General features: G+C 47.8%; 1 protein-coding gene across 1 annotated transcript in view; it reads right to left on the reverse strand.

Annotated features, from left to right (window-relative positions):
- Positions 1–5,162: 5,162 nt before the first annotated feature.
- Positions 5,163–23,331, reverse strand: part of MYO1E (myosin IE) — a 200,584-nt gene continuing 182,415 nt past the window's right edge. The window contains exons 27-28 of the mRNA XM_036269692.1: positions 12,580–12,749; positions 5,163–6,644 (exon numbers count right to left, since the gene is read on the reverse strand). Of these exons, the coding sequence (XP_036125585.1) occupies positions 6,568–6,644; positions 12,580–12,749 (247 nt within the window). The 3' untranslated portion in view covers positions 5,163–6,567. The remainder of the gene's footprint in view (positions 6,645–12,579; positions 12,750–23,331) is intronic.

The raw sequence follows: 23,331 nt of genomic DNA on the forward strand, positions 1-23,331 counted from the left end.
AAGTAACCCTCACCGTGTACCTCAGTCTCACAGGCTCATTGAAACCAGGATTAGCAATCCTCAGGGGCCTGGAAAAAGACAGCGGGCCTGGGATATCTTGTTCAAGGTGAAACTTGGATGCATTTTTCTGCATCCAATGTTGTGCTGTTTCTACTACATTATGGGTTACTTTTTTTTTTTTTAATGGGGTATGTGATTACATTTAACATTGTTTTCTAAGGGAGACTAACTTTCCAAACTATTAGTTCAACACAATGTTAATTGGTCTTTTGAGAGAAAGGAGTTAGTCGCATATATTTGGGAAACCACAAATGCATTTAAGATTCACAAAGGTTCTGAGGAGCTTGTTAGGTAAACTCACTTAACTCGGCATTTCCCAAACCTGGAGTGTGGAAAAGCCTTCGCGATAGTGAAATCTCCATGTGCCTGGTTCTGTGACTGCCCCAGAGTAGAACCTGGCTTAGTGGGGGCTTGCTTCTCACCCCCTTTTCCTGGGCAGGCCAGGCTGCCTAACTAGTTTTTGTTTTTGTTTTCTTTTTGAGAGTACGTGCCCTTAGTGGGAACTGAACCTGGGTCTCTCTGGTCTGCGGGCCGACGCTCTAACCTCTGAGCCAAACCAGCCAAGGCAAGCCTGACTAGTCTTTTGTTGGTTTGTTTTTTGTTTTTAATCTTTATTGTTGAACGTATTACAGATGTTCCTCATTTTTCCCTCATTGACTTCCTCTTCCCCACTACCACCCCCCCCTCCTGCCTTTCCCCACACTGTTTGTTGTCTGTGTCCATTGGTTATGCATATATGCATATAAGTTCTTTGGTTTATTTCTTCCCACCCCAACCCCCCTTCTCTTTGAGGTTTGTCAGCCTAGCAACCCATTTGTACTTCTTAATCCCTTCACCTTTTTAACCTATTCCCCCATTCCCCCTCCCATCTGGCAACCAACAAAATGTTCTCTGTATCTATGAGAATGTTTCTGTTCTGCTTGTTCATTTTGTTTGTATATTCAATTGTTGATAGCTACGTATTCATTGCCTTTTTGTTCATATTTTTTATCTTTTTCTTCAAGAAGACCCTTCAACATTTCATATAATAATGGTTTGGTGGTGATGAACTCCTTTAGCTTTTCCTTGTCTGGGAAACTATATGGCCATCGATTCTAAGTGATAGCTTTGCAGGATAGAGTAATCTTGGTTGTAGGTTCTTGCTTTTCATCATTCTGAATATTTCTTGCCATTCCCTTCTGACCTGCAAAGTTTCTTTCGAGAAATCAGCTGACAGTCTAATGGGAACTCCCTTGTAGGTAACTAACTGCTTTTCTCTTGCTGCTTTTAACATTCTCTCTTTGGCCCTGACCAGTTTGGCTCAGCGGTTAGAGCATCGGCCTGCGGTCCAGAGAGACCCGGGTTTGGTGCTAAGGGCACATACCTCGGTCGCAGTTTGTCCCCAGCCCTGGTTGTGTCGTGTGGGTGGCAACCACTGGATGTGTTCCTTTCGCGTCTATGTCTCTCTCTCTCTCTCTCTCACTCTATCTGAACAAAAAATTAAAAAAAAAAAAAAAGTCCTCAGGTGAGGATAAAAAAAAAAAAAAGATTCTCTCTTTGTCTTGAACCTTTTGCATTTTGATGATGATGTGTCTTGGTGTGGGCCTCTTGGGGTTCATCTTGTTTGGGACTCTGTGCTTCCTGGACGTGTATGTCTGTTTTCTTCACCAAATTAGGGAAGTTTTCTGCCATTATTGTTTCAAATAGTTTTTGATTTCTACTTCCAGGACGTCATAAGAAAGACCTTTAAAATACTTCCTCATGTGCCACAGCAGGCACCCAAGTTTGTGTTGTAAGTGTGAAACAAGCTACAAAAGTGGGAGTCGTAATATAAAAGCACTGGAGTTAGGAAATGGGATGATGTAACCATAGTGTTTGAGGGGCACAGACCCCGAAGCTGGGCTGTGCGGGTGTGAGTCTGCGTAGCTGTGAAGGGAAGAGTTTCGACCTCAGGGTGCTGCACTCAAGTGTGTGGAGCCCGAAGCACAGTTTCTGGAGGGGCTGGAACCAGAGTGGCTGACTTTCAGGAGGCTGACGGTCCTGGGAAGAGATGGACTCCAGGCATTCAGAGATGGTAGACAGCCCTTGCCCATCAAAGAAGTTACAGATGCATAGCTGTAGAGTCCTATTTGTGAGTTTTTCTTTTCTTTTTAGGTTTTTTTATTTTTGAGAAAAAGATATTTGGTGCTTAAATGTTGACAATTAGACTGTATTTCAAACTCCTGAATATTTGTTGAAGACAAAGATTGAATGTGTGGGCCTTGGGGTGAGATCAAGGTTCAAATGATGGTGCCTCTACTTAAGAGCTATGTGACCTTGGGCAAAGTAGTGAACCGAACTGAGCCTTCTCATTTGCAAAGTGGAGGTTTTGGACAAGGCTGTACTGGTCAGAGGGGGCAAGTACAGTCAGTAGGAGGCATCAAGATGCATTGGTAGGAGTAAACGTGAATTTCTAAGTTCAGGTGTAACTGTGAAGACCAGCTAGGCCTCGGGGGAGGTACAAAACAACAATGTAGGATGGCCCCCACTCTTGGACCACTAAAGTGAGGGGTGCCAGAAACGTGGGCTCTTCACAGGTGCACTGCACACCCACTACTCCTGAAACTGGACTCCACTCCCACCCACCAATGAGACCACCCAGAAAACCACCAGTAAAGAAGTAGCCACTAGAGGCAGGGCCAGCCTTAGTCTGCACAGCTCCACTCGGGAGGTTCTGGGGAGTTTAGAGGGAGTCAAGAGGGAAAGGATTTGGATTATGTCCAAGTCTCTCACTTGTTTTGTGAGCATCTCCATTCGGAAGGAGCCGTGGGCTGAAGGAGGAGGAAGCCCTTTCCCTGGTATCCTGGACAAGCTGCTGTCTATGCAGAGACTAAATGTTCCCAGCAAGAGACTCCCAGCCCTCCTTGCAATTGAGACCACGTGCTTAACTTCTGGCCAGGAGTATGAATAGACATGGTGTGTGCACTTTGCAGGGAGCATCCTTTATTTTATTATTATTTTTTAAAGTTTTCTTTATTGATTTTAGAGAGAGAGGAAGGGAGAGGGAGAGAGAAATAGAAACATCGATGAGAGAGAACATTGATTGGCCACCTGCATGCCCTCCACTGGGGATCAGGGTCACAACCTGGACATGTGCCCTGACTGGGAATTGAACCAGCGACCTCTTGGTGAATGGGTGGACACTCAACCACTGAGCCACACTGGCTGGGTGGGAACATCCTTTAAAAGGAAACCGCCCTCATCCCTTTTCAGCCTTCATGGGGCTGGACTTGGTAATGGTGGTGAGTCCTGTTTGATGAGATGGGCTGGGACAGTGCCCTGGGATGTGGGTGGTTTGCACTCTGTTGGTGGGGCAGCAAGCTCATGAAAAGGTTTCACCCTTGGTCCTCTGCATGGGTGTCATTCTTGCTTCCCTAAGAACTGCGGAGTGATGGCCCTTTTGCACAATGCTTTCAGAGTCAGTTGTTCTCCCTGCTGCACTCCATTTACTCCTCTGGCTGTTCTCGAAAAGTGGCCTGGGGACTCTTTCAATAAGTCTGTGAGGTCAAAATTATTATTTTTTTCTCCAATTTTTTTTGGTATGTGCCCCTAGTGGGAACTGAACCCAGGACTCTCTGGTCCACACGCCAATGCTCCAACCGCTGAGCCAAACTGGCCAGGGCTTCCCTCCAATTTCTATTAATTTATTTTTGTTACAGATGTTTCTCCTTTTCCCTCCCTAGACCCCCTTCTCCCACTCCCACCCCCCCACCCCCCTAGCATTGTTGTCTATGTCCATTGGTTATGCATACATGCATATAAGTTCTTTGGTTCATCTAATCCATCCCCCGCCCCCCTACTCTGAGGTTTGTCAATCTGAACCATACTCCTTTCTATGTCTCTGGGTCTGTTTTGTTTATCCGCCCACCTTGTTCATTATATTCCAAAATTAAGTGAGATATGATATTTGTCTTTCTCTGATTGGTGTATTTCACTTAGCATAATACTCTCGAGGTCCCTCCATGTGGTCTCAAAGGATAAGAGATCTTTCTTTCTTACAGCTGCATAGTATTCCATTGTGTATATGTACCACTGCTTTTTTATCCACTCATCTATTGATGGACACTTGGGCTGTTTCCAGATCTTAGCTATTGTAAATAGTGCTGCTATGAACATGGGGGTACATATATTCTTCCTGATTGGTGTTTCAGACTTCTTAGGGAGTATTTCTAGAAGTGAGATCACTGGGTCAAAATGGTAGTTCAATTTTTAATTTTTTGAGGAAACACCATACTGTTTTCCACAGTAGCTGCACCAGTCTGCATTCCCACCAGCGGTGTACTAGAGTCCCCTTTTCTCCACACCCTCGCCAACACTTGTCTGATGATTTGTTGATGGGGCCATTCTGGCAGGTGTGAGGTGATACCTCATTGTTGTTTTAATTTGCATCTCTCTGATGATTAGTGACGTTGAGCATTTTTTCATGTCTCTTGGCCATTTGTATGTCCTATTTGGAGAGGTGTCTCTTTAGCTCCTCTGCCCATTTTTAATTGGGTTGTCTTCCTTTTGTTGAGTTGTATGAGTACTCTGTTTTGGAAATTAACCCCTTATCTGATGTATCATTGGCGATTATGCTCTCCCATACAGTGTTCCCTTTCCATTTTGATGGTTGTTTCTTTTTCTGTGCAGAAGATTTTAGTTTGATGTAGTCCCATGTGTTCATTTTTTCCTTTGTTTCTGTTGCCTTAGGTGATGTATCAGTGAAAATTCTGCTGTGTATGATGTCTGAAATTTTGTTACTTACTTTTTTTCTAAAACTATTTTCATCCTAGGGTATTATTTGCTTTTTCTCACTCTAGTCCTGTGAGTAGCACATGGTGGAATCTTCCAGAGACTACATAATGCGATATCAGTGGCAGTTAGTAGAATGTGTTTATTGGTATTTTAAAATTTCCTGTTGGAATTTCTAATATTGTGAATACTGACAGCTATCACTGACAAAACAGAACTCTTTGAGGTCCTCAGTAACGTTGAGGCGTGCAAAGGGGTCCCGAGGCCAAAGGGTTTGAGAACTGCTGGTTTTGTCGAACACCTGCCCGAGAGCCCACCTTCAGGTGTACTCACTGGTTCTTGGTTACTTTAAATCTTCGGTTTGCCTTAACAAAGCACCACAGGCTGGTGGTTAGTGACAGAGACTTACGGTCTTTTAGTTGTGGAGGCCAGATGTCTGAGACCCAGGTGTTGGCAAGGTTGGCTCCTTCTGCAGGAAGGACCTGCTCCCGACCCCTCTCCTTGGCTTGTAGCTGGCTGACTCCACATCCTCTTCTCTGAGTCTCGCTCTGTGTCCACATTTCCCTTTTATGGGGACACCAGTTATAGTGGATTAGGGCGCATCCTAATGACTTCATTTTAACTTGATTACGTCTGTAAAGAACCCATTTCCAGATAAGGTCATATACGGAGGTACTGAGGGTTAGGACTGCAAACTATCTTTTTGGGGAGATGTGGACACAATTCAACCCATAATAATGTCAAGAAAGAACAAGGGGGTTCAGTGATTCCTTTATTTATTAGGAGGTAAGGGGAGGGACGCAGAGGAAATCACCTGTGGGGAACGGGTTGGGAGGGGCTTGCGGGACGGAGCTAGAAAGCAGTAACACTGATCTATAGCGGAAGAGGAGTAGTGCACATCTGTAAGTACCTGGTGCGAGTTTGGTAATCAACCTACCTTATGAGTAAGTACAGTGGAATACTACTTAGTACATTCATACATGTTTCTACCATGTTGAGATTTTTTATATATACAGTATATGATCTGTTTTTATAAATGTACAGCTTGAAAAAAAAGGAGCCCCTTCTAGTAATAGGTACAGCATTAACACAAAACCAACATGGGCCAGCCACATTCCCACTGAAGGCCCAGAGAAAGCAAGGCCCCCAGCCCATCCCCCAGCCCCGCCCAGCCCAGCAGCCAGATGGTCCCAGCAAGTGTAAACCAGTGCCCCCAACCCCACGCCTATGGGTTCAGCAGGCCGCGCCAGCCCTTGACGGTTGCACAGGAAGTACCCAGTCGTGCCAAGCCCAGCCTGCAGAGAGCGGGTCCTCTGAGGGGAGGTGGCAGAGGGGAATGCTGTGTGTCAGGTAAGGAAAGAGGGATGAAAGAAATGTGCTCTTCAACTAAAGGCACTTGTCAGCGGCCGCCTACAGCCATTCCCCGGCCTGGTGAGTGAGCGGGGTGCTGTTTTGGTAGAGCCAACAGGTCTGAGGGGACCTCGCCTGTCCTCTCACCAGGTTTAAATAGAATAAATAAATCTTGGTGGGTGGTGGTTTGCCCTCCTGGGTTCCTATGAGTAGGCTATCTTGTAGGATCATTTATGGAGAGACACTCCCTTTCTCCAGCCCAGCTTTTCAATGTCCTGGGGAAGGTGCCAGAATAACTCCAGGCCTTGGAGAAGCAGTTGCTCGCTATAAATCAGAAGGAGAGCTCCAAATGTCCCCCTTGTCTGTGCCTGGAGCTCCCTCGCCCGTGCGCCAGAGTCTCTGTGCAACTCAGATCTTGGTCACGTAGTTGTTGGGGAACAGGCCCTGCTTGCCTCGTAGCCGGCCCGTCCACCAGCCAGAAGGATCTGTAGGGAGACAGATGGCAAAAGTGAGGGGAGCTAGGCCGTTCTACCCGCGGCCAAATACCCCGCTCCCTGCTGCATTCCAGGGGCAAGGGTGGCGCGGCTCCAGCCCCGCTCTATTTCCTTCTTTCTTTTCTTTTCAACAAAAGCATCTGGCCCTGGCTGGTTTGGCTCAGCGGTTAGACTGGAGAGTCTTGGGTTTGATTCCGGTTAAGGGCATGTACCTCGGTTGCAGTCGATGTTTCTCTCCCTTTCCCTCTCTCTACCTCCCTCCCACTCTATCTGAAGATAAATAGAAAAATATCCTCGGATGAGGATTAAAAAATAACAAATAAAGAAAGCTTGTGGTGAAAAGTAACCCCTCCCCTGTAGCAGACACAGATGGGCCCTCTTCAGGGAAGGGCCCGAGCCAGCCGAGGGGTTCTGACAGCCTCCAGCCATTGGCCCTTAGCACTGAGGGGAGGCAGACGGTTCTTCAGAGCAGCCTGGGCCCTCGCAGAGCCAGGGCCTCGGCATTTCGGGCTCTGCAACAAGAGTCCTCTCTCTGGAGCAGCTGGGCTGGCAGAGACTACCTGGTGTCCTGTCTCCTGGCCCAGTCCTCCTTCCTCCCCTTTCCTTCACACTCCTAACTCCATCTGAGAGTTCCGGGAGAACCCAGCCTGCAACACGGCCCATCCGCCTTCCCACCGGAACCCCAGGCCTTTCCCCAGTAATACGTGTTTGCTATATATTCTTCATGACCTTTTTCTCTGAAGTACGTTCATTTCAAACAGAAATGGGCTATTCTACATCTTACTACTTACTCTGTGTCTTGCTTTGTAATACTTCATAGATATAACCTTTCCATGTCTGCATCTCACTTTTTTAAGAGGCATTATTTAAAAAAATTTTTTCCCTTTATTGATTTATTTATTATTATTGTTTATCCTCACTTGAGGACTTTTTTTTGACATTTATCTTCAGATAGAGCAGGAAAGAGAGCGGGGGAAGAGAGAGAGAGAGAAACATGGATTGAGAGAGACACAGTGACTGGTCGCCACCCACACGACCCCAACTGGGGCTGGGGACAAACTGCAACCAAGGTACGTGCCCCTAGCGGGAACAGAACCTGGGACTCTCTGGTCTGTGGGCTGACGCTCTAACTGCTGAGCCAAACTAGCCAGGGCTCCTTTATTGGTTTTAGAGAGAGAGAAAGTGAGAGGGGGAGAGAGAGAGAGAAACATCCATGAGAGGGAACATTGATTGGCCACCTCCTGCATCCCCCCCCCCCCGCCCCCCGGGGATCGGGCCCACAACCAGGGCATGTGTCCTGACCAGGAATCAAACCAGTGACCTCTTGGTACATGGGTTGATGCTCAATCACTGAACCACACCGGTGGGGCTCTATCTCATTTTTTAACCACCTACACTGTATTCCAAAATTTATGTAGCCACACCCTTACCAGTGGACGTGTGTTCCCAATTTTCACTATTGCAATAAATGCCCATACATATCTTTTTTTTTTTTAATCCTCACCCGAGGACATTTTTCCATTTTTTGTTCAGATAGAGTAGGAGGGAAAGAGAGGAAGAGAGAGAGAGAGAGAAACATTGACGTGAAAGGGACACATCGAGTGGCTGCCTCCTGCACGACCCAGCGGGGGCCGGGGACAAACTGCAACCCAGGTATGTGCCCTTAGCGGGAACCGAACCCGGGTCTCTCTGGACCGCAGGCTGATGCTCCAACCGCTGAGCCAAACCGGCCAGGGCACATATATCTTTATGCCTATGTGCAAGTAGTTCTACATCAGAAATTCCTGGGTCAAAGAATGTGGACCTTTTATTATCCTTTGTAAGAAAAATATGTTATTTTTTGTAATAGGTAACACTTTCATACATACTTTCAAAAGTACAAAAGGATAAACGGTGGAAACGGCCACCCAGATGCCTCCTTTGAGGGCGAGCAGTGTTACCGATTTCTTGCATGTTCTTCCGGAGACGTTTCATGGACATGCAAGCAAGTATTTATAAGAATAACCCCCTTTTCTACACAATGGTAGCATGCCATGCATAATACATATTCTGCACTTTTAAAACCTTAAAAATACATACTAATGGCCTTTTCACATCAGTACATAAAGAGCTTCTGGATTCCAGAGCTGCTGTACGCCACTGTTCCTATCACTGGCCTCGTTTTCTACCGGTTGTCGACTAGGAGTTCTTAATCTTACGATGAGGAGTCCTTTATATATTGTTCTTTATGTATTTCTGAATTTGTCATATGAGTTGCAAATAGCCTTCTTCCTAGTTTTATTATATTGTACTATATTAGCTTTTTATGATATTTTAGTATTTGAGTAGTTGAATCAAATGATGTATTATTTTATGGTTTCTTGGTTCTCTATCGCATCTAAAATCCTCTCTCACACTGATATTATTAAAGAAAACTTGCCTCTACTTACTTATAGTACTTCTATGTTTATTTAGTACATTTAAATATTTATTTGAGATTTATCTTGGTGGAAGGGGTTAAATATAAATCCATGACATGGGGATTTAAAAATGGTGATAAATATTATTGAATTTCCTCCCAAAAGTCAATTTCAGCAAGAAACAGTGAAAAACAGTTACCTATGTCCCTCACCAATCACAGATATTATAGTCCACACTTTATTTTGCAATGACAAAATCCAGAATGTTCTGAAAATGAAGTTTTCTGTAACTCATCTGATGGCAAAACTTGACCTGACCTGACCTGCGTTTACGACGCCCCTTCGCACGGAGTGTGACTGCTCATGTCCACAGCCGGGACTCCGGCTTTGTCCAGGGTGCTGCCCTGCGACCCTCCAGGGTGTTATACACACACCCCGTTAATAACTTCCTAAAAGCTCCCATCTCTGATTTCTGAAACTCATTTAGCTCTAAGGATTTGGATAAGGGAATGGGTACGTGTCCCATTTTAATCTTCGCTGGTGTCACAGGTGAAATGTTTTGTGTTGCTTTTCATTGGTGACTTGGGAGGCTCTGCTACTTAATGCCTCCCTAGCCCTTGTCCACTGCCGGACTCAACTGCTTATCTTATTCCTGTGGAGGAGTTATTTACATGTGTAAAACAATTGTTCCTAGTCTGTTTTCTATAATTTAACTTTGCTCCTGGTGCTGTTCACCATACAGAGGTCTTAATCTAGCCTTTTTATGAGGTTAAACCCTGTATGGTTTGGGGCTTGATGTCTTCCATTGAGAGGTTTTTCCCACCCAAAGATTAATATAATAGTCTAGGTATCTTTCTAACACTTTTATAATTTAGTTACATAGTTTTAAATGTTTAATTCACTTGATTTTTTCTGTGTATGAGGTAGATATCTAATTTTATTTCTTATCAAAATATAAAGGAGTTGTCTATTGGTTCCCCTGATATCAAAGCGACATTGATCATATATGAATATATGTGAATACACACAGGGATGTTTCTGGATTATTCTCCCCCATTTATCTACATGTCTATTTCTGCACTCACACCGCACTGTTTCAGTTACAGTGGTAGCTTATGATATGTTTTGATAACATCTAGGCCTCTACTTTTTTTTTTTTTAATCCTTACCCGAGGATATATTTTTCCATTTATCTTCAGATAGAGTGGAGGGAGGGAGGAGGAGAGGGAGGGAGAGAGAGAGAGAGAGAGAGAGAGAGAAAGAGGAGAGGAGAGAGAAACATTGACATGAGAGAGACACATTGGACACACTGACTGGTTGCCTCCTGCACGACCCTGACCAGGGCCAGGGACCGAATTGCAACTGAAGTATGTGCCCTTGACCGGAGTCGAATCCTCGACTCTTTGGCCCACGGCTGATGCTCTAACCACAAAGCCAAACAAGGGCTAGAACTCTATATTTTATGTAAATATGCAATTGTTTTAATTATACTGTATACATGTCATTTCTTGAAAAATGTGAAAGTATTGAGAAATGAAAAGAAAGTAATACTTATTTAAAATTCAATTCAACATTTTCTATAATACCTCTATAATATATATACATACACACATATAACCATAACCTAACTTTTTCCTTTTCCCCATGAACATGTTTCCATTTCAATACTGTCTTTTTTATTTATTTATTTATTTTTTTATCCTCACCCGAGGATATTTTTCCATTTTTTGTACAGATAGAGTGGGAGGGAGAGAGAGGAAGGGAGAGAGAGAGAGAAACATCGATGTGAAGGGACACATCGAGTGGCTGCCACCCGCACGACCAACCAGGGCCGGGGACAAACTGCAACCGAAGTACGTGCCCTTAGCGGGAACCAAACCCGGGTCTCTCCGGACCGCAGGCCGACGCTCTAACCGCTGAGCCAAACTGGCCAGGGCTCAATACTGTCTTTTTATATCATCTTTTTCTTTTTTTTAATCTTCACCTGAGGATATTTTCCCATTTTTGTTCAGACAGAGTAGAAGGGAGAGAGAGGAACAGAGAGAGAGAGAGATAGATATTGACGTGAGAGGGACACATCGAGTGGTCGCCTCCTGCATGACCCCAATCAGGGCCGGGGACAAATCACAAGCGAGGCACCTGCCCTTGACGGGAATCGAACCTGTGACTCATTGGTCTGCGGGCTGACGCTCTACCGCTGAGCCAAACCTACCAGGGCTGTATCATTATCTTTAATAAAATAATTTGGCATCAAAATTCACTGAATGGATATAGCAAAGCTCTTTTTTAACCAGTTTCTTTACTGGATATTAGGTTATTTCCAATATTTTTGCTGAACAAAGCTGGTAATAAAAATCCTGTTTGTGCTTTACTAGAGTTTATTTCAACACTTATTTTTACTTCAACACTTTTGAAGAATACTAAATGGCTTAAAACTGTTAAAACCTATGGAAAACTAGATGGTTAAAAAAGATTAAAACAAACAAACAAAAAACCGCCAAGAGACCAGTTAGAAGGAGGATGGCCCAGGACCTAGACTTCTCCTGAGTGAGCCCATGTAGTGACGGGACCTGTTAAAGATACCATTCCTGGAACTGTCCTTGGCCATCTCCTCCTGAGAGCTAACCTCGCCAAGGACCGCCGTGCGCTCGGCTGTCTCGCTCTGGCCTCAGCCTTGGATGGTTCCGCGGTGTCTCCAGCAAGCAGTGCCCCTGAGCCTGACACTCAGGGCCTTCCATGAGCAGGCCAGTCCCGTGTCGTCTCGCCTCCCACGTCATCTCTTTGGGGATTCTGCTCCGCGGTTTTGCATCGACTCTTTTTCCCTAAAATGACCTGCTCTTTCCTAGCCTCGGTGGCTTCTCTCTCTGTCTGCCCACCCCTCACCACAAACGCCATTTCCTTCAGAGTGCTTTTCCTAACACCCTAAGCCAGGAGTTCTCTTTATTTTTTATGCTTCCATAGGCACTAACGTTTGATGATTTGTATATTATATTCTAACTTGTCTCTTCAGCCACTTTTATAGTGGGTGTTCCAGGCTGCCTCCCTGGCTTCCATTCCATCACCTTCATTAGGGGGAGGCCATGAAGTCTGGGTGGGATAGACCTAACTCCCATTTCTCGGCAGTCCCTGCTGTATCTAACCCACTCGGGTAAGCCTTTGTCTTACTGTAGAGATTGGTTCAGGGATGAGCACATGACCAATCTGACCCAATCCGAGTGAAACAGGACTGTGTCCAATGGCCACAGGAAGATGTCTCAAGGACAAAGCAGCTTTCAGATCTGGGTTGACCTGTTGGTACTGAGGCAGCCATTTTGCTACCAGGAGGAAAACCAGCCTGAGAAGGGAGCAGCTACAAAGAAGAGTTGAAAGAAGCTTTAAAAAAATGAAGCTGGAGTCTGGATCAAACTGAGCCTGAAATGTGGCTTACCTTGGCAAGTTTCAGAGGGGCCCATGCATTCCCTTCATATTTAAACTAGGTTTTAGAGCAATGTGAGTACCTGCTCCCAGGCAACCGGCCACGCACTTACCTTCTTTGATAATATCGATAATGTCATTGGCATTGAAGCTGAGTTCGTCCGTGTCCTGAGCATCATAGGCATACAGAGCCTTGCACTGCGGCACCTGAGGCTTGGGCTTGGGCTGGGGCTTGGGTCTGCCCCCTGCTGGGGTGGGCCTGCTGGTCGTTTGTCTCCGGACCCTGTGGAGAAGAGAGTGGAGGCAGATGAGAGAGGTTACCCAACAGGCGGCGGCAGCTCCATGTAGGGGTCTGGACCATGGCCTGTTCAAGTTCAAATCTGGCTCCACCCTTAAAAGGATATGCCACTCCCTAAACTTTCTCTGAGAATAAAATAGCCTCTTTGACAAGGTCCTCGCAAAACACAGCTCTTAGTAAACAGTAGCTGCCAATACTGCATCCCCAGCATATAGTGGAACAGATATAATCACATAAATGTTTATAAAGCGTGTATGTATACAATGATAATAAAACAGATCGTCACGAATCTACCCCTCCACCAACTTTGGAAACAGAACTTCTGCCCGTGCTGTAGAAACCTCTCCTCAGCTGCCATCCCTCCCAAATGAACCGTCCTTGCTCTTCGTATTAGTAATTCTGCTTTTCTTTGTCGTTTTACCACGCATCGCCCTAACCGGTCCACGTGGTTCGCCTGTCTTAATTGCATGAAAGGAATCCCATTCTACTACCACTCGCTCCGTTTTTTGAGATGTGCCCTGTTGGTGTACGAAGTTTTAGTTCATTCATTCTCATTGCTTTATACTATTCCACTGCACGAACATGCCACAGTGCACTCAGCCACTGCCATGATCATTTGGGAGGATTCCAGCTTTCTTACAGAAAATGCCACTGTAATGTTCCCGTGCAGGAGTTTATCCAGAGCAGCTTGTCCACATCCTCTCTACCGAGACTTGGGGCCACTTTTCTTTGTTGAGGGGCTGCCCTAGGCACTGTAGGGTGTTTGGCAACACCCTGGCCTATTTACTCACTGGATGCCAGTAGCTCCTCCTCCCCTTGGTCACGATCATCACAAATATCTCCAGCACTAGAACCCTACTCCAGGATGTATTCTTTCAACATCCTACACTGCCGCCTGTCACCGTGCACACAGTGTCTCAGGCACACAACTATGGCTTGTTCCGATGTAGTGAGATCTTCAAACTTGTATCTGAAACAACTGTTATTAAATAGGTTCATAGAAACATTAGACAAAAAGGAGATGGAGATATAGAAAACATTTCTCCCCTCTTTGCTTAAGGACAAAACAAAGCAAAACTTCAGATTTCTTCTAAGAGGGGCTGGGCTGAAGCCAGCACAGTGGGGCTGGCTGCTGGGTCAGGCTTGGTCTGTGAACACCGGCTAACACCCGTGGGAGGAAGGAGGAAAGGGAGGGTCTTCCCTGGGGCCCGAGTTCTGGAAGGAAAAAGCACTCCCAGTTTTGGGTCGTGCTCACAGGCCAGAGCTCCACAGTCCTCGCTGAGGTTCTGTGATGCTAGATGCTAACTGGGTGCTGAAGAGCACGTTGGATGATGAGGAGGTGGCTTGGTAGGGCTGTTCCCAGGAGGGGCAGGTGTTCCTTGGTGCTGCCTGCGGCTCCCGTCCTTCATGGGAGGGAGCCAGCCCCAAGGCTGTAAGGCTCCAATCTTCAGTCAGGTCAACCATGTCCCCACCCCCCACCCCCACCAAGCCCTTTTATCACTGATGAAAGGTGTTTGATAGATAGTTAGCATGACATCATTTCCTCCTGGTCTATTGGAAATCCCCAGTCTCTGCTGGAGAAGTGCTGGCTTCTCTGAAAGCTGGCCAGGCACACAGGCTTTTAATTAAGCAACCTATGTATTAGGGATGTCAGCATTTGGTTAATAAGAGCCTTTAGCCTGCATACCAGCAGTCAGCTGATTTCCCAGCAACAGGGAGTGGGGTGGAGGGGCGGGGTGTGTGTGTTACGACACCCTGTGAGGGAGGGAAGCCTCCAGCCTGGTAGTTCCAGGGAGCAAGGCTGGGAGGGACTGTGCACGCGCGCGTGCACACACACACACACACACACACGCACACTCCCCGAAGACTCACAGATGGAGATTTCGCCTCTTTCATGCCCAGGGGGAAACCTGCCATCAGAGTGGGTTGATGAGGTGTCTGGAGCCAAGAATATAGGGACTCAGGCGTGGTCCCCAGACCGGGGCCCCTGAGTGGAGGCAAAGCTGGATGACTCTGAAAGGTAGGATAATCCTCCGCAGCCGTCCCAGCAGTCACCCCTCCCTGGCTCCTGTGCCCATCCAGCTGTGACAGCCCCAGTTCCTCCTCCTTCATTTCTTCCCTACCAGCTGCATCCTTTCCGAGCTCCCTGAACATCACCCTAGCTCAGCACTAGTTCACCTCACGCCCGACTACAAACCCTTCTAATAGCTTCTCTCTGCTCTTGGGAACTGAACCAAAATCCTTCATGGGGGCCAAAAAAGTCCCTGCCAGGTGTAGCCCCTGCTGGCCCCCAGGCTCATGTCTTGCCACAGGCCACACTGGTGCCTCCCCACCTTTCATCGTGGAAGCCCCTGAGCCCTGATGGGGTGGGAGCCCGTCCACACGCTCCTGGTGAAAGACAGCGCCCTCTCCCTCAGATCCGGAACAAACAGGCTCCAGCTCTCCCCAGCTTTGCTCAGGATTGCTCTGGAAGCTCGAGGCAGAGCAACTGGTCAACAGTAAAAGGCACACAGGTGGGAAAAGGGAAAATACCTCTATTTGCACACGAGATAATCTGCACATAGAAAATCCAAAGGAAGCCTGGCTGGTGTGGCTCAATGTGAATGTCGTCCCATGGACGGAGAGGTCCTGGTTTGATTCCCGGTCAGGGCACATGCCCGAATCCCCAGTAGGGGGCATGCAGGAGGCAATCAATCAGTGTTTCTCACATTGATGTTTCTATCTTTCTCTCCCTTCCTCTCTCTAAATAATCAATAAAAACATATTTAAAACAAAAGAAAATCCTAAGGAATACACTAAAAAACTATTTGAACTAATAAACAAGTTTAGCAAATTATAGACTATGAGTCAGGCCAATCCATAAAAATCAGCTTTATCTCTATGCATTAGCAATGAAGCATGCAAATGAAACAAGATGTAAAAAAGAATGTGATACTGCCCTGGCCGGTTTGGCTCAGTGGTTTAGAGCGTCGGCCCGCAGACCAGCGACCAGGGTTCTGTTCCTGCTAAGGGCACGTACCTCAGTTGCAGTTTGTCCCTGGCCCTGGTTGGGTTGTGGGGGTGGCAGCCGCTTGATGTGTCCCTTTCACGTTGATGTTTTTCTCTCTCTCTCCCTTCCCTTCTCTCCCTCCCACTCTATCTGAAGATACATGCAAAAATGTCCTCGAATGAGGATAAAATAAAAAAAAGAATGTGATACTTAGGACTAACTTTAACAAAAAAAGGACGATTCTACTTATGTGAAATGTGCAGAAAAGGCTAGTTTATATTGACAGAAAGTTGATTAGTATGGATATCAAGGGCTGGGGGTGGGGAATGACTGCTAATGGCAAGAAGCTTTGTTTTGGGGATGATGAAATGTTAAAAAACTGCTGAATTGTACTTCCTTTTTTTTTAATCCTCACCCAAGGACATTTTTGCATTTATCTTCAGATAGAGCGGGAGGAAGAGGAAGAGAGAAACGTTGATGCAAGAGACACATCAAGTGGTTGCCACCCACACGACTCCAACTGGGGCCGGGGACAAACTACAACCGAGGTACGTGCCCTTAGCGGGAACCAAACCTGGGCCTCTCTGGTCTGTGGGCTGACGCTCTAACCACTGAGCAACCAGCTAGGGCTGTGGAATTATACTTTAAAATGGTGTTTTTTTTAAATATATATATCTCAAAAAAAAGGGCTGGTTTTAAAAAATACACCAAATGAGTACATTGCATGGGCCCCGGCAGGCAGTGCACTGCTACTAGTGACCCTGGTGGCCAGCTGTCTGTAGCAGCCGCTGGGTGTCCCAGGAACCAGAGTGAAGGGGGTGATGGAGGCAAGAGGACTGTTTAAACCAAACACCTGTGTGAGCATAGCCACTGCATGGTCTTTGATCCCAGGCATGGTGCTACTTCCTTGGGAAAGTCAAAGTCAAACCTTGGGGATTACAGGGCATTTGGGTTCCCAGACAGACCCTAGGTCTGACCGTCCCAGGCCCTGGACGGCTGCAAGTGGGGAGGGTCCAGGCGGCTTGGAGATGGGCGTTGTTGCTGGGGAAGAGAGTGTTTGATGGGGAATGGGTATGGAGAACAGCTCTGCACTATGCACAGGGAAGGGGTCTGTTTAGGGAACCCCGGGGTCACCATTGTCTGGCTCTTTCCTGTTTAAATGTCCTCTGTCAGCAGGAAGGGGTGGCACCACTCCAGTAAGGCAGCATCTTCCCAAAGAGCCGGATAAGTCAAGCCCTCCTCTCCTCACGTCACTCCCGCCTCATTGTCACATCTGGGCATGTCTCCACTCTTCTTGCAAGTGTCTAGAGATGGGATGCCATCTGGGACCCCTGCCTGTGGAAGTATGAGATGCAGATAAACCTGCCGGGCTCAGCCTGCTCTGGGCAAGGCACCAGACATCGTCCCCTAGCGTTTCGGACATCGCTTCATCTAACCTCACAACGCTTCCGTGAAATGACCAAGGCAGGGTGCTGGGCTTTCCTGCTGGTCTCATCAGTGATGACATGATGGCACGTGCGTAAGGCCCCGGAGCTCTAGCCACGCGACTCTTCTGGTCCCTCGCCTGCCCATGCTTCTCTGGACTTCCTCCAGCTGCCCCCAGTGCTGCCGATTCCCATTCAGCCTTCCTCTCGTTTCCAGCCCCTGCTCAGAGCAGGGGACCAGCGGAGTGGAGCGGGGGACTTGCGTCACGTTAGGCAGCAGGCCCCGGGGGGACGGGGCCTGGTGCGTGGCCTCGGCCCGCACGTTCCGATGGAGTGACAGTGTGCACGCTGGCTTAGTGCCTGGGAGGTGCCTCACTTCACCTCTTCAGGGGTCTTCATGTATTAAAAAGAGAGGCTCAGGCAATGGCCCAGTCCTTTTTCTAAGTCTAAGAGAGCTTTATAGAGCGCTCCCAACAGAATTTCTACGTCAGCTGTGGCATGGAACACAGGAAGTCAGTGCCCGGGAAACGACCCGGCTCTCCGTTTCACTGCACAGCGGGCTTGGAAACCACCATAGAAAAGGGTCAGCGAGAACGGCCCTTTTCCAGCTTTCTCCACAGACAAGCTCGGCCTTAAACCCAGGCGCTCCCCTTTGCATCACTAGGTGGCGATCCTGTGTAATCAATAATGAGGAGAGACAATGACTGTCTGGGAACTGCCAGACACTGATTAATGAAGGCTTTTAGGTGCTTGGAGCCCTCCACTGGCAGCCAAGAGCCAACGCAGTGAAGAAAGGGTTCAGACTTGCTCACACAGCAAACAAGACCGGCGCCCAGGGAGCTGGAGCTGGCTCAGTCCAGCCGTGAGGGCAGGTTGCTTTTGTGGGCCAGTTGTTAAACAGCCCGTACTCCAGTGAAATAGAACACACTTCTCATGCACTACATTATAATACAGCAAAGGTAATAAACGCTCATAACAACCCTTCTTAATTATATTACTACCGTTTACTTCTGTCCAGGCTCTTGCAGTTCTCATCCGTTGCTTGTGGATGGTGGCAATGCTACAGCACAATGGTGTGCGACTGGGCCGCTCTTCCAGCCGAGGCCGGTGTGGTCATGCTGGAAACGGGCCATGGCGAGGGGACAGGCACACGCGAGAGTCCAGACAGCCAGCTGCGCACCAGCCACCGCCGTCCCCATGCTGCCCTCGCGACAGCTCAGTCACTCATCCAAAGCAGTAAAAGTGACACAGCCTCGACTTTTGTAATGGAAAGGCAGAATTTAGATAATTTTGTCATGTCTGGGATTTTATAATATTTGCATTCCTAATAAACCTGACACAATGGGAAATTGTGTTGTTGGGATCATGAGGGTTGGAGCAAGCATTTCAGACTCACAATACCCAAATTCTTTTTCCCGTTGCCATTTCAGTAACAAAGGTTCGCTCCCTACACGTACTAGTTTATAGTTATAAAACTCCACATTGCTGAGCAAATCCAGTGTTTCATGGTATGTAATTGGCACAATGCAATTTAATTTTCCTATTACTAATTGACCCAAATCTTAGGCTAATTTGTACATATTTACTACTTTGTCATGCCTATTCCCCACTAAGAAAACAAACACAGGAAGGAGCTGAGCTACAACCACTTACTTGGACAGCGGGTGCTTTTTCTGAACAGGGCATTAGACCTCTAATGCCTTCACATTATAACCCACACAGTGGCCACCGGAGTGACCGAGCGCGCTGCGTCAGTTTGCTTTGTGAAGACTCGCCCTGCTGGAGAAGTCCTGTGGCGGCGATGGGGGGCAGAGCAAAGGGAGCCTTTGCCCTGAGACACTGGGATGCCGACTGACATTTGAACCCTTGTGGACAGCTGTCCAGTCTCACGAGACGCCAAAGGCCCGCAAAGAAACAAAACCCCAGATGACATCAGTGACAAGGAAGCTCTCTGCAGTGAGGGTTTGTTCACTTGCGCTCTCTGGGAATGCCCGTCACCTTCCTGGGGTGTGAGTTGTTTCGGTGATCGGAGCAAAGGATGTTTAACTAGAAGACGACTGGGGAAGAGTAGAGAGGGAGGAGTTTGGGGCTTTATTTACAGTGTCTGTTGCAATGTTACCTCACAGCTCCCTGCTCTGCTGTTGCTTTGAGCCTACAGACGGCAGTATAGCCATTGCGTGCGTGCGTGCGTGTGTGTGTGTGTGTGTGTGTGGCTGGGAGGGGGGGGTGGTTGTTTCCCTGCCTGGTCCCCTTGTTTTGGCTTCTGCAGGCTGTCCATTCCCCATTAAGGCTAGCAATGCCTAAAGCTCAGACCCTCCCGGAGTCCAGAGCTCTGTGCAGGTCAGAGACTGGAGTTCCTGTGAAAAAGCCACGGGACCAGGGGACACCCACTTTTCAGTCCTGGTAGAACATTACTATTTCCCTGCGAGATCAAAGCACATGAATAATAGTCATAAAACAAATACAAATACGTGTCCAAGCTGCAATGTGCTTTACCATTTACAAAGCCCTCATTTCATCTCCAAGAAACCCTGAGGTGTGAGTTTTAAAATGATAGTATCATCCCTCTTATACAGGTGAGGACACCAAGGTGTAGAAAGAGGGGGGCAGCGTGGCGGGTGATTAGCGAGATGACCCGTGCCCAGCGTGCGGCACACAGAAGGCACGTGGCCCCGTCTGTAGTCAGTGAAGCCATGAACCAATCACCGAGGGAACAAACACAGGAACCGGGACTCACACCCCGTCCCTGCAGCTGCTACACCTGTGGGGCAGCGGGCAACACCTGCTTTATGCCAGGGCTAGATATCACTTCTCTGTTCCGCAGATGTGAAAGTTATGTCTTGAAATTCCAAGAAGGAAAATAATGGCATTTCATTTCACTGGCTCTTTAAAATGTGGTCTGTTCCAAAAGGTTGAAACTGTAAACACTACTGGAGATGTGGGAACGGACGCCAGGAATTCCTGAGCTCCACGCTGCGGGGGCTGGGATGCGGCTGCAGCCCCTGTAGCCCACGGGTTGGGAAATATTGCCACTGGACACTTGGAAATTTTAAGCCCCTTGAAAATATGACTCTACTAGGAGAATCTTGTCAAGAGACACAGAGGCAGCATTTCAGTTTTTCTGTTGGTCCCTCCTTTTGGTTGTGGCCAGAAACCCCACCACTGAGCACTCCCAATATTTTCTTGTTTCTCTGACCACTAGTTAGACAAATCTCTGGAGTATCCTGACATCTCCTGAAGTTGTCCTCACATGAAATGGACCACCGGATGAAAAAGGCCAACAGAAACGACACCTCCAGTCTGGGTTTTGATACTCCCAGTGACGAGGCGCAGGCAGATTATGTGCATCTCAGCTGCAGGAGGGGAAGTAAAAAGCGCACCCGACGGGCACATCCCGTGTGCCCATGAAGTCAGAGCAAGGGCTGGTGAATGAGCTGCTTACACGACTCTTGCTTAACCTGTTCTCTTTCCCTGAGAATCAAAAAGAGCTCTCAGCCCTGGCCGGTTTGGCTCAGCGGTAGAGTGTCGACCCACGAATCAAAGAGTCGCGGGTTTAATTCCAGCCAAGGGCACACACCCTGGTTGTGGTTTTTCCCTGACCCTGGTCGGGGTCGTGCGGGAGGCAACCAGGTGATGTGTCTCTCTCTCACCCTTTCTCTCCCTCCCACTCTATCCGAAGATAAATGGAAAAATATCCTCAAGTGAGGATTAAAAAAAAAAAAAAAAAAAACAGAAAAAGAAAAAGAGCTTTCACCTACGCAGACTTTCCCCAAGGTGTGCTAGACTGTAGGATAACGAGCCCTCTCCGTCTCTCAGTTTTCTTGGACGAGGGTGACAATGACGATGAGACAGTGAGCAGGCCGCTCATGACAGGCAAGGGTAAAGAGTCCGGTTGGGGTGGTAATTAACTTAGTGAAGGCTTCATGCTCTCTGCCCCCCAAAACCTGACTGAACCCAAAAGAAAGTGACAAAGACTTTCTTGGGTTAACTTGAGGTGCTAATTACACCGTTTGATTTTCTCCACATTGCATGATCCAAAAGAAATGCTTGCTTCTGCTCAGTGTGTCTATAGGGAAAAGGGCCCTGGGCTGGGAGAGGGGAAGGAAGGTAAGCCCAAGGGCGGACAGCCCAGGGGAGAAGGACGGCTAGTCTTGTTTTTCTAGATTGGCAAAGCCAAGGCCACTGCCTGGAACTGTGACGTACACGCCAATGTTCGTGTTTATGGAAAGGCACAAGCTTGGGATCCCAGAGCTCCCTGCCGGCTCCAGCACCCTCCTGTGGAATAGAGCAGTTCATGTCTTTTGGCAAAGAGGAGCCATTAAATGCGTGGAACCACAAGGTTCCTGAGATGCACATCTAAGGTCTCTGGCCACATAAGAAATTATTTGCAACTTCACTTTTATGTGTCTAGAAAATTAATACAAAGAGAAAGCTCAGCTCTTTGACCAGAGTACAATCCTCGGTTAAGACACAATGTTCCTCAATTGCCTGCTTCTGGCTGGCTGGTGTGCAAACCTAAACTTGCAAAAGCAGGCTGGAGAGGTGGCTCTGCTGCCAGACCAAAGCGAGCAGGACGCCTGCAGGGAGCCCAGAGATTTGGTGCATTCTGTTCAATGGTTTCAACCCCCTGCCTTCTTTGGGACATCCACCGGGGCCCAGGAAGGGTTGCTTGATGACTTTAGTGATAGCCATCCCTCCGAACAGTGTAGGTCTGGATTACGGAGTAATCCTGTTGCCTCAACATCACCCTTTCAATTCGTCTTTACTCAGAGCCTTCCTGACTTGAGCAATCAGACTTTAGACCAGTGGTTTTCAAATGTGGCCCCTGGTTCAGCAGCGGCATCTGAGAACTTGGAAGAAACGCCAGTTCTTGGGTTCCACCCCCGACCTACTGAATCAGAAACTCTGGAAACAGGCCAGTAAGTTCTCTAGGGACTCCGGTGCTTTCAAGTTTGAGGACTACTGCTTTAGACCAAGCCAATCAGGTGGATCACGGCCATCAGAACTGATGGAATACAGCTGCTTATACAAGAGCTGGGGGAGGTGGGGAGAGAGATCTAATGAAGGGGTGGCATCCACTCTACCGATGGCCATCTGTATGAAACCCAGGGGCTTTCTTATCTCAAATGAGGTAAGACTTGCCAGAGAAAAGGGAACACCAGGAGAGAACATGGTCAAGTTCCTCAGAACTTTGTGGTCTTCTGAAGGAAGCTGCCGAGGCAGGGAAAACATCTCACCACGGGCACGGAGGTGAATGGGAGCTGCGTGCCCAGAGGGGGCGGCTGCTGTCTCTCTCCCAGCACCGCTCACCTTGTACACAAGTCTCCTGACCCCGTTAGAAACTTTTTCATCATTCTAGAGACAGTGGAAAACCGAGGAGGGCTTGAGAGAGGGGAAGGGGGTGCTGAAGCAGGCCCATCGTTGGGTTCAGCAGAGAGCGCTATCCCACTACTGAGAAGCACGCTGAGTTGGAAGATTCCTTAAAAGTCATGAGGTCGAGCCCGGCCGGTGTAGCTCAGTGGACTGGGGGTAGTCCCATGGACTGAGGGTTCCAATTCGATTCCCGGTCAGGGCACATGCCCGGGTTGTGGACTCGATCCCCAGTAGGGGGCGTGCAGGAGGCCGCTGATCGATGTTTCTCTCTCACATCAGTGTTTCTATCTCTCTCTCCCTAAAAAATCAATAAACATATTTTTTTAAAAAGTCACGCAGTCGACCACCATGAGATAATGGCTGTATCATCATCACCATTGTCAACACCATTGTCAGCAAGCTACAGTTGACTGAGCAGCCTCCTCCATGCCCGGTACCACGCCAGGCATTGGGCGTGTAACGCCGAGTCCTCCCAACCACCCTGCCAGCTCGGGGGCCTGACATCGGTGCACAGGTGAGGGCAATGAAGCTCAGAGAGGGGAGCGCAGGTCCAGTGTTACATAATCGGAGCTGAAATAGGGTTCTCATCCTTTTCTGCTATTAGACAACATCACTCTACAGTATTTCTGCCCGATTTCCATCCACCCTGCGCCTGAATAGTTCCAGGGACAAGGTGCTCCTTACATCCTGGGCGCTTGATCTTCAGGTGGTTTTCTGTTTCCTGGTTCTGATACCCACCTCCTGGCAGTGTTCACTCACTTGTCTTGAAGTTGGCCCTAGT

The sequence above is a fragment of the Molossus molossus genome, unplaced genomic scaffold (genome assembly GCF_014108415.1).
Source record: "Molossus molossus isolate mMolMol1 unplaced genomic scaffold, mMolMol1.p scaffold_m16_p_1, whole genome shotgun sequence".
NCBI classification, from domain to species: Eukaryota; Metazoa; Chordata; class Mammalia; order Chiroptera; family Molossidae; genus Molossus; species Molossus molossus.